We start from the raw sequence: 14,723 nt of genomic DNA on the forward strand, positions 1-14,723 counted from the left end.
GAAGTGACTTTCTCCCAAGGACGCACACCACCTTGCTAAAACAGGGCTTCGAACTCTGGTCACTGCTGAACACTGGATCAGAAGTCTTAACATCGAACGGACCTGATTCAGCCAGTATTATTTTACTCACTTGCAGATATGATTCTAGAGAAAAACATCTCACACACACACACATGCATGCACGCATGCACACACACATGCACGCGTGCACACACACACACACACACACACACACAAAAAAAAACCCAACTGTCTCCTTTTTTGTATATAGAATCAAGAGTTCAAAATCACTTACTCAAGGAATCTTTCAGATTCTTTTCAACATTTATTATTTTTCTCTTTTTGTAAAGCTTTTTTTGTGAATATAAAACTTTTGAGCAAGACAAAACAAAAACAAAAAAACATTGGATATTTGTGATTGTTTACCTTTCTAAACAGCTTCATTATTTAAATATTATTCAGATTTCAGACAGTGAAAAAAACCCAGTCTAACAGATATTCTTTAACTCTGAGACACTGAAAAACAAAAGTCTTATACATGCATGGCATTGTTTCATTTTCTGTGATATACAAGGGAAAGCCGATGGAAGCACTGATGACAAGATGCAAGATGTGTGATGATTGTAAATGTTTGTTTTGGTGTCATGTATTGTACTGTGTCAAACTGATGCAAACTAGGCCTATCGGCTTGCCCCGCTTTTTGACGTGTGAGGATTGTAAATGTTCGTGTTTGAATCACTAACAGCAAGGTGTGTGGATTGTAAATGTTTGTTTGAACCACTAACAGCAAGGTGTGTGGATTGTAAATGTTTGTGTTTGAACCACTGACAGCAAGATGTGTGATGATTGTAAATGTTTGTGTTTGAACCACTGACGGCAAGGTGTGTGATGATTGTAAATGTTTGTGTTTGAACCACTGACAGCAAGATGTGTGATGATTGTAAATGTTTGTGTTTGAACCACTGACGGCAAGATGTGTGGATTGTAAATGTTTGTTTGAACCACTGACGGCAAGATGTGTGATGATTGTAAATGTTTGTTTGAACCACTGACGGCAAGATGTGTGGATTGTAAATGTTTGTTTGAACCACTGACGGCAAGATGTGTGATGATTGTAAATGTTTGTGTTTGAACCACTGACGGCAAGATGTGTGGATTATAAATGTTTGTGTTTAAACCACTGATGGCAAGATGTGTGAGGATTGTAAATGTTTGTGTTTGAACCACTGACGGCAAGATGTGTGATGATTGTAAATGTTTGTGTTTGAACCACTGACAGCAAGATGTGTGATGATTGTAAATGTTTGTGTTTGAACCACTGACGGCAAGATGTGTGATGATTGTAAATGTTTGTGTTTGAACCACTGACGGCAAGATGTGTGATGATTGTAAATGTTTGTGTTTGAACCACAGCTGTGGAAGAAGATCCACGATGGCAACAACATGCCCTACGTCATTGAGAAGGACCGACTGCAGGACAGAGAGACGCACAACTCCTTCTCCGTCAAGTGAGTGAGGCGAAGGGATTGTGTATTTCTCGGGTTTCTTTCTTGATTTGTCAGTGTTATTTTTTAATTCTCAAAAGAAAAAAAAGAGAAAAAAAGTTGCATATTACCATTTTGTTTATCCATTTTGTTTATTCATTTATTATTTAGTCTGAACCCGTTAAAATTGAACATGGAGTCCCACAGGGATCTGTTTTAGGCCCAGTGCTCTTCACACTGTACACTGCTCCTCTCGCTGAAATTATCAACCGCCATAATGTCAGTCATCATTCTTATGCTGATGACACTCAACTCCAGAAGAGTGATACACCTGAAAAACTGTTGTCGCTCTTGCAAGAAACATCTAACTGCTTCCTGGATATTCAAAATTGGATGACTCTAAATAAGTTACAATTGAACGCGGACAAAACAGAAGCAATGATCGTAGGAACTAAACAAAAACTCTCTTCCATTACAACTAATACAATCAAACTTGGCAGTACATCCATCCCTCTGTCCACTTCAGTCAGGAACCTCGGCGTTGTCCTTGACAACACACTGTCCATGCAAACATTTATCAATCAGACATGTCAATCCTGCTACTATCAACTGCGGCGCATCAGTTCCATCCGGAAATATCTGTCCACTGACGCAACATCTAGACTTGTCGTTTCTCTCATTCTCTCTCGCCTTGTCTACTGTAACTCTCTATTGTCTGGTTTGTCTGCCTCATCCATTCAGTCCCTTCAGCGCATACAAAATTCTGCTGCCCGACTCGTCCTCAGAAAGAAAAGATCTGAGCACACCACTCCTCTTTTGCAACATCTCCACTGGCTCCCTGTCTCACACCGAATAAAGTACAAGATCAGCACTCTATGCTACAAATGTATTCACAAATCAGCCCCTTCCTATCTCTGTGGCTGCCTTCACCTCTACACTCCATCTCGCTCATTACGATCAGCTTCGGATCCACTCCACTTACACATACCCAGATTCAAACTCTCGACTGTTGGCCACCGTTCTTTCTCTGTCTCTGGACCTTGCAATTGGAATGAACTTCCTCTTTCGCTTCGTCAAGTCTCCACACTCAGCTCTTTCAAGTCTGGCCTTAAAACCCACCTCTTCCCAAAATTGCCTCCCTTCCCTGCCTCTTCCTTGTCTTTTTAGATTTTTTTTTTTTTTTTTTTTTTTTTCAGTTTTAGAGTTATGCTTGCGTGAGAATGACTGGTGCGAAAGCGCTTTGATTTGTTTATGCACAAGATTTAGCGCTATATAAGTACCATTATTATTATTATTATTATTCATGTTGTGTGAGAATTAAAAAAAAAAAAAAAAGAAAGAAAGAAAAGAAAACATAAACACACATGTACATATACACGCATTCATGCACACACACAGGCACTCTCTCTCTCTCTCTCTCACACACACCCACACTGCACTCTCACACACATACACAAACACTTAATTCTCACACACATACACACGCACACACAAAAGAACAAACAACAATGTCAACAAACAAAATAAAACACACACACCCCACGCCCCCTTGCCTCCCCCCCCAAAAAAAAACAAACCAAGAACAGAATACAGTTATCTTTATCCTCTTTGTGTCACCAGAAATCTCCACTGTTGTCTGTGTCTTGTGCTGTCTCTTGCAAATTTGACCCCTCCCCCTCCCCCAAAACCCCACCCCCCGCCCATACCCCACTCCTCTTCCATGTATAGCTACTCTCCTTCAGGTTCTCTCTCTCTCTCTCTCAGCCATCCTGCAGCACATCTCCCTTGGTCCTCCATACCTTTTTTTTTTATGCATCTGGTGTCCAGCGAAGGGCTACCTCTGGAAGTGTGTCTGGTGGAATTCTAAGGACATGTCATGCTGTTTGTCACTGAGCAACATATTTTTTAAGAGCTCGTTTATTAAGGGTTCATTCGGAGTCGTGCATATCTGGAAACATCTTGGAAAAATACTGAGAGAACCTTTTCCAGGGCTGGAAAAGTCTTGGAAAACTACATTTTTCCCTTCCGGGTCTGGGAAGTTCTTGGAAAATATGATAAAACACTTGAGGAGTACCATTCAAAAAAGAGCTTAATGCACCAAAAACAAACAAACAAAAAAAAACCCACCCCAAAGTGATGAAAACTGAACATCAATAACAGGATATCTGCTGATATCTGTTTTCAGTGCTGCAGCCGAATTTAAAAAAAAAAAATTCAGTTAGCTTTGAAGCTGGTATGGAAAATGTTCAGTTTGGTGTGGAAAAGGTCTGGAGAAAGTCTGGAATTTTGTTGGTCACATTTGTGGGAACACTGTTTATTGTAATTTTCGCTGCCTTTTTTTTTTTTTTGTTTGTTTGTTTGTTTTCTCTAAAACTCAGTTCTGATGCAAAACAAAGATGTTCATTTTCTTACGAACCTGTTTCAGGACGCAGTTTAATTGTGAGGAGCAGTGGACCAAAGCCCTCAAGTTCATGCTGACCAACCTCAAGTGGTGCCTGTCTTGGATCCAGGCTCACGGCGCCAAGACCGCTACCGCAGACTGAACTGAACGGTCAGTGCCAAGAGCATCACTTCTTCTTCTTCTCCCTCAGCTCTGTGAGGAGTCGTTGGGTGCTGCACAGAAGAACTGTTCTCCAGGGCTGTTGGTTGTGTGTCAAAGCCTGGGTCTCTGCAAGTGGTTTCCCTGTCCGTTCTGCAGTGTTGTTAATCACATCGTTTCTTTCTGTCATCCCCTCCATCTCCCTCCCTCACCAGTTCCTGGGAGGATTGTTTTTGCAACGCCACTGGGTCTTGTTACATGGCTGAACCAGCATAGCTTTCTTTTCTTAACCCTCACGCTGGTTGTCGCGACATAAGTCGCGCTACTTTACGTCTACTGTCAGCTGGTTGTCGCGACATAAGTCGCGCTACTTTACGTCTACTGTCAGCTGGTTGTCACGACATAAGTCGCGCTACTATACGTCTACTGTCAGCTGGTTGTCGCGACATAAGTCGCGCTACTTTACGTCTACTGTCAGCTGGTTGTCGTGACATAAGTCGTGCTACTTTACGTCTACTGTCAGCTGTCTGTCGCGACATAAGTCATGCTACTTTATGTCTACTGTCAGCTGGCTGTCGCGACATAAGTCGCGCTACTTTACGTCTACTGTCAGCTGGTTGTCGCGACATAAGTCGCGCTACTTTACGTCTACTGTCAGCTGGCTGTCACAACATAAGTAGCGTTACTTTATGTCTACTGTCAGCTGGTTGTCACAACATAAGTCCTGCTACTTTACGTCTACTGTCAGCTGGTTGTCACGACATAAGTCGCGCTACTTTACGTCTACTGTCAGCTGGCTGTCGCGACATAAGTCATGCTACTTTACGTCTACTGTCAGCTGGTTGTCGTGACATAAGTCGCGCTACTTTACGTCTACTGTCAGCTGGTTGTCGCGACATAAGTCGTGCTACTTTACGTCTACTGTCAGTTGGTTGTCGCGACATAAGTCACGCTACTTTACGTCTACTGTCAGCTGGTTGTCGCGGCATAAGTCGCGCTACTTTACGTCTACTGTCAGCTGGTTGTCGCGACATAAGTCGCGCTACTTTACGTCTACTGTCAGCTGGTTGTCGCGACATAAGTCGTGCTACTTTACGTCTACTGTCAGCTGGTTGTCGCGACATAAGTCGCGCTACTTTACGTCTACTGTCAGCTGGTTGTCGCGACATAAGTCGCGCTACTTTATGTCTACTGTCAGCTGGTTGTCGCGACATAAGTCGCGCTACTTTACGTCTACTGTTTGTCGCGACATAAGTCGCACTGCAGGGTCAGTCTCTTTGGGAGGTTCTGGTTGTCTACCTTGGAAGCGAAAACCAGCAGTTAGCTCTGAGTTCACTCAACAGTAATTAGTTGGGCCCTGCAACCTGTATTTCCACATTTTCAAGCACATTTGAGCGAGTGAGTGTCAGATGTAAAGGACGCTGGGCGAAGCTGTCACACACAGTCCAAAATAGTGGCTCCGAGAAATGAAACATGACTGCAATGTTTCCAAAACCTTTTTTGACGATTTCTTTGCCGATCCAGACCTTGAGGAAGTAGTTGAAGAAGAAGTTGATGTTGATTTACAAGATGTGGTGCTTGTTTGGGATATTATGAACCTAGATCAGGCCCGAAACAACAGAGACTTCGAGGCAGATGTTAGGAGGGTTGGAGTAGTGAGGGGGGGATGAGGATGCTACTGTCAACATGCCTTTCGATCGCAAAGCATTTTTGAATGTCGGCGAAGATTTTCCTAATAACCCACAGCCTTCAGATTTTTTGGAAGTTTTTGTTTTTACCTGCAGTTTGTGTCTGTTTCTACCTATTTTCACCTGAATTCTTACCTGGAATACTCATACCTACAGCTACCAAGGATGATATTGGTACTTTCGATTCTTAATCAGAGATCTGTATAAGTATGTGATGACCGAATATGTTTTTGTTGTTGACTGTGGAGTCAACTGCAGATTCATTCTGAAAAAATACCTGTCGCCCCTCATTTTCTCCAGGCATATAAATTACAGTTTGCTACTGACACTCTAACATTATGTTTTTGTTGTTCTTTGTTCATTTCTGTACAACTTTCATTCAATATGTATTATTCAAATATGCACACACAAAAAGATAACACATGGTTTCAGATATGACCATTTTTCTCAATTTTTGTTCTCTGTTAATTCACCAGTGGCTATAGGAATTGCACCAGGGTAAGGGTTAACTGATATCAGTGCATCTTCTTAAGGTCCAGTGTGCTGCATAGATTGCTTGCAGACTTATAAACCCTCTTCTTCTGTCATTGATATGGTTTCTCTGGCCCTCAAGACCTGTGTCAAAATTAATGGTTGCATTTTAGCAACACTGTATGTGGCTTGTGGATCTCAGTTTGATGTTTTGAGGTTCAGAGAGGTTTGGTTGGTGATTTTGATTTGTGAATCTCAGTTGAGTTTTGAAAGGTTTAGAAAGCTTTTGGATTTTAATACCCCTTGTCTTCCAGTGTACAGGTTTTCGTTGTATTTCTTTTTGAAACCAGAAAAATGAATATCTTTCACAGGCTGTTTTCATTTCAGTTTTTCATGATCAGTTTGAAGTAAATATAAACCGTTGATGTAACATTCTTCACAGTAAGTTTGCTGAAGATGATACTCTAAAAACCCCGTTTGTTACAGAGTATGACGGGCGCAATAGCCGAGTGGTTAAAGCGTTGGACTGTCAATCTGAGGGTCCCGGGTTCAAATCACAGTGACGGCGCCTGGTGGGTAAAGGGTGGAGATTTTTACGATCTCCCAGGTCAACATATGTGCAGACCTGCTAGTGCCTGAACCCCCTTCGTGTGTATATGCAAGCAGAAGATCAAATATGCATGTTAAAGATCCTGTAATCCATGTCAGCGTTCGGTGGGTTATGGAAACAAGAACATACCCAGCAATCACACCCCCAAAAACGGAGTATGGCTGCCTACATGGTGGGGTAAAAACGGTCATACACGTAAAAGCCCACTCGTGTGCATACGAGTGAACGCAGAAGAAGAAGAAGTTACAGGGGATATCAGCCTTCAACCAATAAACCCAGGTGAAATGAGATTAGTGTGACATGAGTTTGAAGTGCAGTTACTTCTTTTTTGTGTGCTCATGAATGGTGTAATTTAATTTGCTGAACAATGGTAATGCACTTCCAAGATGGAGAAGTCCAAATTGAGAATAGTTACTGACATCCTGACCTCAAGCTCTGTCTGATCTCAGTCAGTTGACAGACCTTCACTGACAAGCATACTTGTCCGTAGCAGTCATGGTGGCATGAACAAGCAAAGAAAACAAAGCATTCCCAGGAAAATAAAAACTAAGCAGTGGATTATGCTGTGTTGTTCCTTTATTGTTCTTGTTTTCTTATTCTCTTTGTCAGTTTCTTTTCTGATTGCTGTCCTTGTAATCAAAATGTTTCCAGTCTTTTATTATTACAGTTCATATTACATTTTCTAGATTGTTTAAATGATTTTTGTAGCTGTTTCTGACACTTCCAAGAAAGGGGAAGACATAAATACGATCCAGTATTATCGATGTGTTGATCTCACCGTTGAAATTGATAATTGTTGTCATTGTCTTCAGTTACTGTTATCACACACCTTCATAGCCAAGTGGTGAGGTGTTCAGCATTGATCAGAGTCTGAGGCTCCGTTTTGGCACGGTGTTGTATCCTTGGGAAATGCACTTTTCTCTGATTTTCCTCACTGCAACCAGGTGTGCATGGGTACCTGACGTCAGTTGGGGGAAAGATTCAAACAGCAGAAGGAGAGGATTGGGCCCCTGCCTTCTTACGCCAAGCCCTCACACCCTGTGAATGGAATTCACTGCTCCATACAGGGCTGGGGAATCTGTAATCTTTTTTTTTTTTTGAACACTCCTTCAGACTCAGGGAAGAAGCATGACCATCTTCATGATGTTGTAGACTTCTGTTTTTCAGGGATTTTTTTTTTTTTTTTTTTTTTTACAACACATTAGGTTTTTATTGCCCTATCCAAATTTCAGTTCTGTTAAGTAGTTTTATAGTAACTCTTTTGACAAATATAGCTAACTTAAATTGTGTGTTTTGTGTGTGTGTGTGTAAACATATGACAGGCTATTTGTTTCATTGTATTTATTTATTTATTTTACTATGTTGTTGCTAGTGTTGTGTTGGTAATCGATTTCTAGCATTATTCTTATTATTATTGATATTTATTACTGCCTTTCTCTCCTTGCATATTAGAAAAACATGGTGGGGAGGGGGGGGGGGGGGGGGGGAGGGGAGGGATATGATTATGTGTGTGTGTGAGCCGCCATTGTTTTCTGTAATTTTTAGATGTGGAGTGTGATGATTGAATGCCATACCCCGTGTGCATATCAAATTCTAATTGAAACCAATAGTCTTGAGTTGTTGTTGATAGTGTTTTTCAATTGGTAACAGCCTTTGGTCTGTCTTGACTTGTCTTGCTGAAGAATCTCACGCAGATTTAATTAATGTCAGGCTGAAATTGTTTTGAGAAAACACGTAATTGTTAGATTTTCTTCTCTTTTTTTTTTTTCATTTTGTTTTGTTTGTATTTCTCATGTGATCATTTGTGTGTTATGTCCTTCACACACACAGGCATACATTAACAAAACACACACACACACACACACACGCACACACACACACACAATGTCTTCAATCACCGATATGTGTGACGGGACATTAAACAAAAAATTCCTCCTACACACACACACACACACGGACACCGAAATGCAAAACACACACAGTTTCAAGTTGAAGCTGTTTTGAGTAGCAGTGTAATTTTTTATGAACAATTTCCTTTTTTCTTTTTTCTCATTTGACTTTTTAAAGTATACATTCATTGCCTCACTGGATTGGTCTCTAAGTCAGATGAAATGGAACTGCTTTCCGGATTGACTTGTTTTCAGCTTTTATATTTATTTATTTTTTGATAAATCCAAGTGACCATAGTATTAGGCCTGCAGATAAAAAGGGAGAGAAGGAAAAAAGAAAAAAAGAAAAAAAAGAGGCTATTACATTAAGGTGTGTGGTGTCAGTGTTAAAAGCCTCATGAACAACAGTGTCTACATCCACGTCACTCAAGAATCCATGTTACTCAGAATCCACAGGACTCAGAACCCAGACTCGACTCAGCAGTGTGATAAACATTGCGAATATTCAGGTGAACGCCCAGCTGCAAGGGGATTGCATGATCTGGATGTGTTTCACAAAAGAACTGACTGTGCATGGAAAACATTTTTTTGTGCTGTTCTGCAATTTTATATAAAGCAGAGTATTCATATATTTGGGGGGTTTATTTATTCTGCATGCTGTGACTGGTAAATTACAAGGATATTTCATTCAAACAGTTGTGATGTTTTTTTTTTTTTTTTTTTGTTCTGTTTACAATGGCAGACTACTGGTAGAGATGCCCAACTGTGTAATTTGTGCAGAAAATTGAGAATCATAACTGTCTTTTTGTTTTTTGCCCAACGTTGATAGGCAGACCTGTTGCATGGCAGTGATGTGTTCTTCAAGGAGGAAAGTGGTAAAATGGTTAACTCTCTCCGGACGAAGGAATGCTCACGCATTCCTACACAAAACAGATTCGGATTCGGACGAAGGAATAAAATAGCATTCTCTGAAAGTAAAATTCTGTCATGCGCTGTACACGTGATTTTGTGATTAGCCAGGCAGAGTGCGCTATTCTGGGTCACTCCACAATCGAACAGTATGATTGGTCAGCCTGGTATGTGTGGCCCGTCTCGCACACACACTGACAAAGTCACTGACCGGTCGTCTGCTCGCGTGCCAGCCTGTTAGCAAAGCGGGCTCTTCTCAGAATGTTGTGAAGCGAACAAGGCAGTGATGGCAACGTTTTAGGGTTGCCGAAGTACTTGAAATGCTACAAACTGAAGGGTCGGACATTGAAGAGGAAGATGATGATGAAGAAGAAAGCAAATTCAATGCAGAAAGCGAGTATGGGTATGGTGATTCGGGGTGAAAAATTGGCAGTATTTTCTACATATGGCAAAACTGTAAAAATAAGATGAGAAATTTGATTTTTTTTTATATGTAATAGCTCAACACGTAATAAACCAGTTCTGAAAGTTTCATTTTCTTACACAGTATTTTGTATTTTTTGTAATTTTTTTCCCAAACCCTTACAAATGGGCCGTCTGTGGGGAAAAGCAAGGGAGAAAACTTGTCGTCCTGAGTGAGTGAAGACACTTATCTGCCAACACAGGGTCTGTGAGGGTCTGGGTTTGAATCCCACTCTCTCCCTTCCTCTCAGGTTGGACTGGAAAATCAAACTGAGCGTCTAGTTATTCGCGTGAAATGATAAACAGAGGTCCCATGTGCTGCACACACTTGGCGCACTGAAAAAAGAAACCATGGCAACGAGTGTTGTCCTCTGGCAAAATTCTGTAGAAGAAATCCACTCTGACAGGTATACACAAACATATATGATGAACTCCAGGCCGGACTAAGCACGCTGGGTTATGCAGATAGTGGTGTAGCCTTTATGGGTTTGTCTGAAGGCTGTGACGCCTCCATAAGAAAATGAACCTTATGCTGTTGTGTGCAAGTGTGGGTGTAAATGGCTTTTTTTTTTTTGCAGTCAACTGGGCTGAGAGCAACATCATTTGAATTTGATGCCATGCCCTACACTGTGTTTATTTCCCATCACCAAAAATGTTTCAACACTGATGTACAGTGATGTATACAGTTGTGTTTATTACTCCTGTTGGTTGAAACAAGAGTTGTTGAAATGTGTTTATTCTTGCTGTAGCTAAAAACAGCGTTCTTTAAACCAGTAACGGCTTGGATTTCTGGTGTGCATGCAATGTATGGATCCTATGGGGTGAAAAAAAGCAGAATATCTGCTTTTGCACTCAGTGTATGTATGTGTGTGTTTTACACGTAACTGCTTACATGCCAGGGCTTGTGGTAGAGATGCACAAATCTGCATTAATGATGCATTGCAGATGGAATGGATGCATTCCATGTTCATCAACAGAGACCCTAAGATGTTCTAAAAATGTCAAGAATGAACACATAAACTGATAAAGAGTAAAAATCATGAAAAGGATAATCTACTACAAAGAAGAGTTTGTATTTGTGCAGCAATACAGATTAGATTAGAATGTGCAGCATTAGAGTGATCCTCTGAAGTAGTCTGGGACCCTATAGTTGTGTGATATAAGAGTCCTAAGGACCCCAAAGGTTTTCAACTTACCAGAAGCTGTGCATGCTCTTTGTTGTATGAACACACACAAACACACACACACACACATACACACACACACACACACACACTTTCTTCCTTTTGATCACATTTATTTGTGATGATTCCAGAAAAAAAAAGCCGGCAGGTTAAACTGCACAGTATTTGAAAGCAAAGACATCTTTACAAATGTGCCTGATAGAAGAGTTGCAAAACAAATCAGTGCCATACCTCATTCAGAGGTTTGAAATCCACCAGATCCATTCCTCATTCAGTGCTCATGACATTCGTGGTAGTAACTAGACTTCAGCTCTGCTCCTTCAGATGCTTCTAGTGGGACGCCCAGATCTCAGCATATCTCATCCTGTCGTCGTCATCAGATACATCCAGTGTGATGAGATGGGCTTTCTGATGCTCTCTTCTTCGTCAGAGTGCTTTTCAAAGTCTTTGACCAGCATGAATTCGCTGATACATTTTCCCTTAAACGTTTTCTTTGTATTGATAGAAGAATTTTCAGTTGTACACTCAAGAAATAAATGCTGTTATTTATAGTGTGGCTTTCGGCTGCCATCTGGCATGCCATTTTATTATTACAGGGTTTGTTTAGTTGTTTTTTTTTTTATACACAGTAAGTCAAAGATCCTTGGTCTTTCATTTTCCTTTACTGTCACCTTTTAAATAGACTTTTAGGGAACAAAGGCAGCAGAGTGAATACTGCAACAAAGATGTGTGTATGGGAGGAGGGGGGCGTGGGTGGGGAATCAGTGTGAGTAGTTTTAACATAAGTCACACATTAAGAGCAAAATGGGAGAAATAAAGTTAAATTTTAAGGAAGAAGTGCAGCTTAAAAAAAAAAAAAAAAAAAAAAAAATTCAGTTCTGGTGTTTATCAATGAGTCCCTTTATTTTTATTATTTTATTTTTAATGATTTCATTGTTTCTTTTTCATTTACACACACTGCCTTTTTCATTCTCTGTTCCTGCAGATACAGCTTTGAAAACAAATTGCTCACACTGATCCTTGTTCGTTTCTGATACATGTAAATATTTGTCTGATATTTGCCATGTGTCAGAGTGTGACATGTATCAATACTTAGAAACTTTTTTTTCTTCTATTTTTGACCTTTAAAGCAATTGGACCCACCCTGTTTCAGTCTGACATTGAGAACAATTATGTAAGACCTAGGCTGATCAAGATTCACCCCCCAAAAAGAGCAAGTGAATCTTTTTCACACATTTTTTTTTCTTAGATATGTACATAGCTGCACTGTGGCTCAGTCTGAATCATCTCCCCTCTTCTAAGGGAACATGACATAGAAAAAAAAGAAGAAGAAAAAAGACTTGAATGAGAAGGTCGGAATCATCTCCCTTGCTTTAAGAGAGAATTACAGAAAAAAGGAATTGATTACAAGAAGGTCTGCATCATCTCCCTTGTTCTAAAGGAGACTGACCAGGGGAAAAAAAGGAATACAAGGAGGTCGGAATCATCTCCCTTGTTCTAAAAGAGATGACAAGAGGGAAAAAAAAAGACTTGAGTGGGAAGGACGTTTGAACATTCTCTTTGTTTTAAGGGGAAAAAAAGACTTGAATATGAGGATGAGGTCTGAATAATCTCCTTTGTTTTAAGGGAGAATAATAAGGAAAAGAGACTTGAAAACGAGGAGGTGGTTTGAGTAATCTCCCATGTTTTAAGGGAGAATGACTGGGGACAAGGTAATTCATTTGCATGGATAAAAAAATGAAGATAATGAAATAAAATAAATTTTAAAAAAAGATGAGGACAAAGGATTTGCTGTTTTGTCAGTGAGGTTGGGAGGGTGGGATGAAGGGAGGGGGTTGGATTTAAACCGACTAAATAAATAAAGTCAAATTTAAAAAAAAAGTTTTTCTCTTCCAAAGGAATAAATTTAGGTTATTCGTCCCATGGTCTTTCACAGCCATTGAGGCAGTGAGTTCATTCATATCCACTGTCTTGGGCTCAGTATAGGAAGGCTGGGGCCCAATCCTCTCCTTCCGCCATTTTGACATTACCCAACCGAAATCACGTTCCCCTCAAGTTTCTCTTGAAATTCATGTCCATCATAAGATTCAAAACTCTTTCGGATCTGACAACTGAATTTGAAAGTGTGATGAATGTATTCGTTATGCCTCCCAACCCCCTCTGGCCCCCTTTCTTTTTTTAAAAATTTGTGACAAGTTTTGGTGAATGAGTATAAAATTTATGAAACTTAGCAACAGTCAGAAAAGGACCACACAAACAGGTGACTTTTTTTTTTCTTCAGACAAAAATGAAACATTCTCATCAGAATGATACTTAAAACGATCTGTACCAACACACAGTGCGGGAGAGAGAAGAGGTTACCACTTCAGCTGTAATAATTCCCTTACCATGCTATGTATTGCCAACAAGAATAAAGTTCGGCCTTCTGGAATGATCTCCCTTTTTTTTCTCGTTTCGTCAACGACTTCACTCAGCTCTTTAATTTCAAGTCTGGCCTTAAACCTAACTGTTTCCAAAACAACTCTCCCCTTCCCTCCCTACATCTTGTCTACAGTTCTTCAAATTTTTCATACACATGTGTTATAAGTCTTGCCTTTCTTCCTCTGAATGTGAGTTATACATGTGTGTGAAATAAGCGATGTTAGCGCCATATGAATATATTGTTATTATTATTATTATAGTAGCAGCAGCAGTAGTAGTAGTAATAGTTGTTGTTAAACCGATAAAAACCCACTGTTTGTTTTTAATTCATATTTTTCTCGTCTGAGCAATAATACAATAATTTTACCTTCTCTTTTATTAATGGAATTAGGAACTCATAAAGTGAAAATATATTAAATATTAGAGCTCTTTATATTTCGATTTAAATTGGTAGCGAGGAACTGATAAAATTACATTAAAAAAAAAGTGTTTTTTTTCCTCTTTTAATTCATAAGAATGATTTAATTTTGTTAAGTAATAATAAAGTTTTTTATTTATTTTTCCAAATGTATAGGCTTTTAAAATTGTTATTCGGTTAAGTAACTATCGCAAAGACTCCACTCTTTCTTGTTTCACACACAAAAGAAGTCCAGCATCGTCCCACTAACCTCGGTTCACCAGTCTCCCAGCTTTCAGTCATTCTTCTCCTTTTTGCTTTCCCACTTGGCTAGATGACGTCAAAAAGTGATGTCAGTTTTTTTCTCATTTACAGGCGAGGAAAGGCACACGTCATGCAGAGATCTGACGTCACAGCAACTCACTGACTGACACGTAACCATCGCCTGAAAAAAAGAGAAGAGAAATGTAATGAGTAAAACAAAAATATTATTTCAGGTACGTTGATCATAAGAGTCTTACACGGCAAACAGACACACAACACACACACGTACATACAAGTTTCAAGTTTTCATCACCCTTTCACTCCTATTGCAGTATGGAGGATTACAAACATTTCCAAATACACAAAAATGTCACATAAAAGTTGAGAAAACACAAATGTCTTTTA

The 14,723-nt window shown here is 39.9% G+C and overlaps 2 protein-coding genes across 2 annotated transcripts in view; one reads left to right on the top strand and one right to left on the bottom strand.

The window, feature by feature from the left end:
* Positions 1 to 14,723, top strand: part of LOC143293046 (beclin-1-like) — a 35,777-nt gene that overhangs the window by 20,721 nt on the left and 333 nt on the right. The window contains exons 14-16 of the mRNA XM_076603876.1: positions 1,414 to 1,508; positions 3,910 to 4,035; positions 14,430 to 14,723. The exon at positions 14,430 to 14,723 is cut by the window's right edge and continues 333 nt beyond it. Of these exons, the coding sequence (XP_076459991.1) occupies positions 1,414 to 1,508; positions 3,910 to 4,027 (213 nt within the window). The 3' untranslated portion in view covers positions 4,028 to 4,035; positions 14,430 to 14,723. The remainder of the gene's footprint in view (positions 1 to 1,413; positions 1,509 to 3,909; positions 4,036 to 14,429) is intronic.
* Positions 13,067 to 14,723, bottom strand: part of LOC143293047 (sensorin-A-like) — an 82,053-nt gene continuing 80,396 nt past the window's right edge. Inside the window, exon 5 of the mRNA XM_076603877.1 lies at positions 13,067 to 14,499. Within this exon, the coding sequence (XP_076459992.1) occupies positions 14,465 to 14,499 (35 nt within the window). The 3' untranslated portion in view covers positions 13,067 to 14,464. The remainder of the gene's footprint in view (positions 14,500 to 14,723) is intronic.

The sequence above is a fragment of the Babylonia areolata genome, chromosome 18 (assembly GCF_041734735.1).
Source record: "Babylonia areolata isolate BAREFJ2019XMU chromosome 18, ASM4173473v1, whole genome shotgun sequence".
NCBI lineage: Eukaryota > Metazoa > Mollusca > Gastropoda > Neogastropoda > Buccinidae > Babylonia > Babylonia areolata.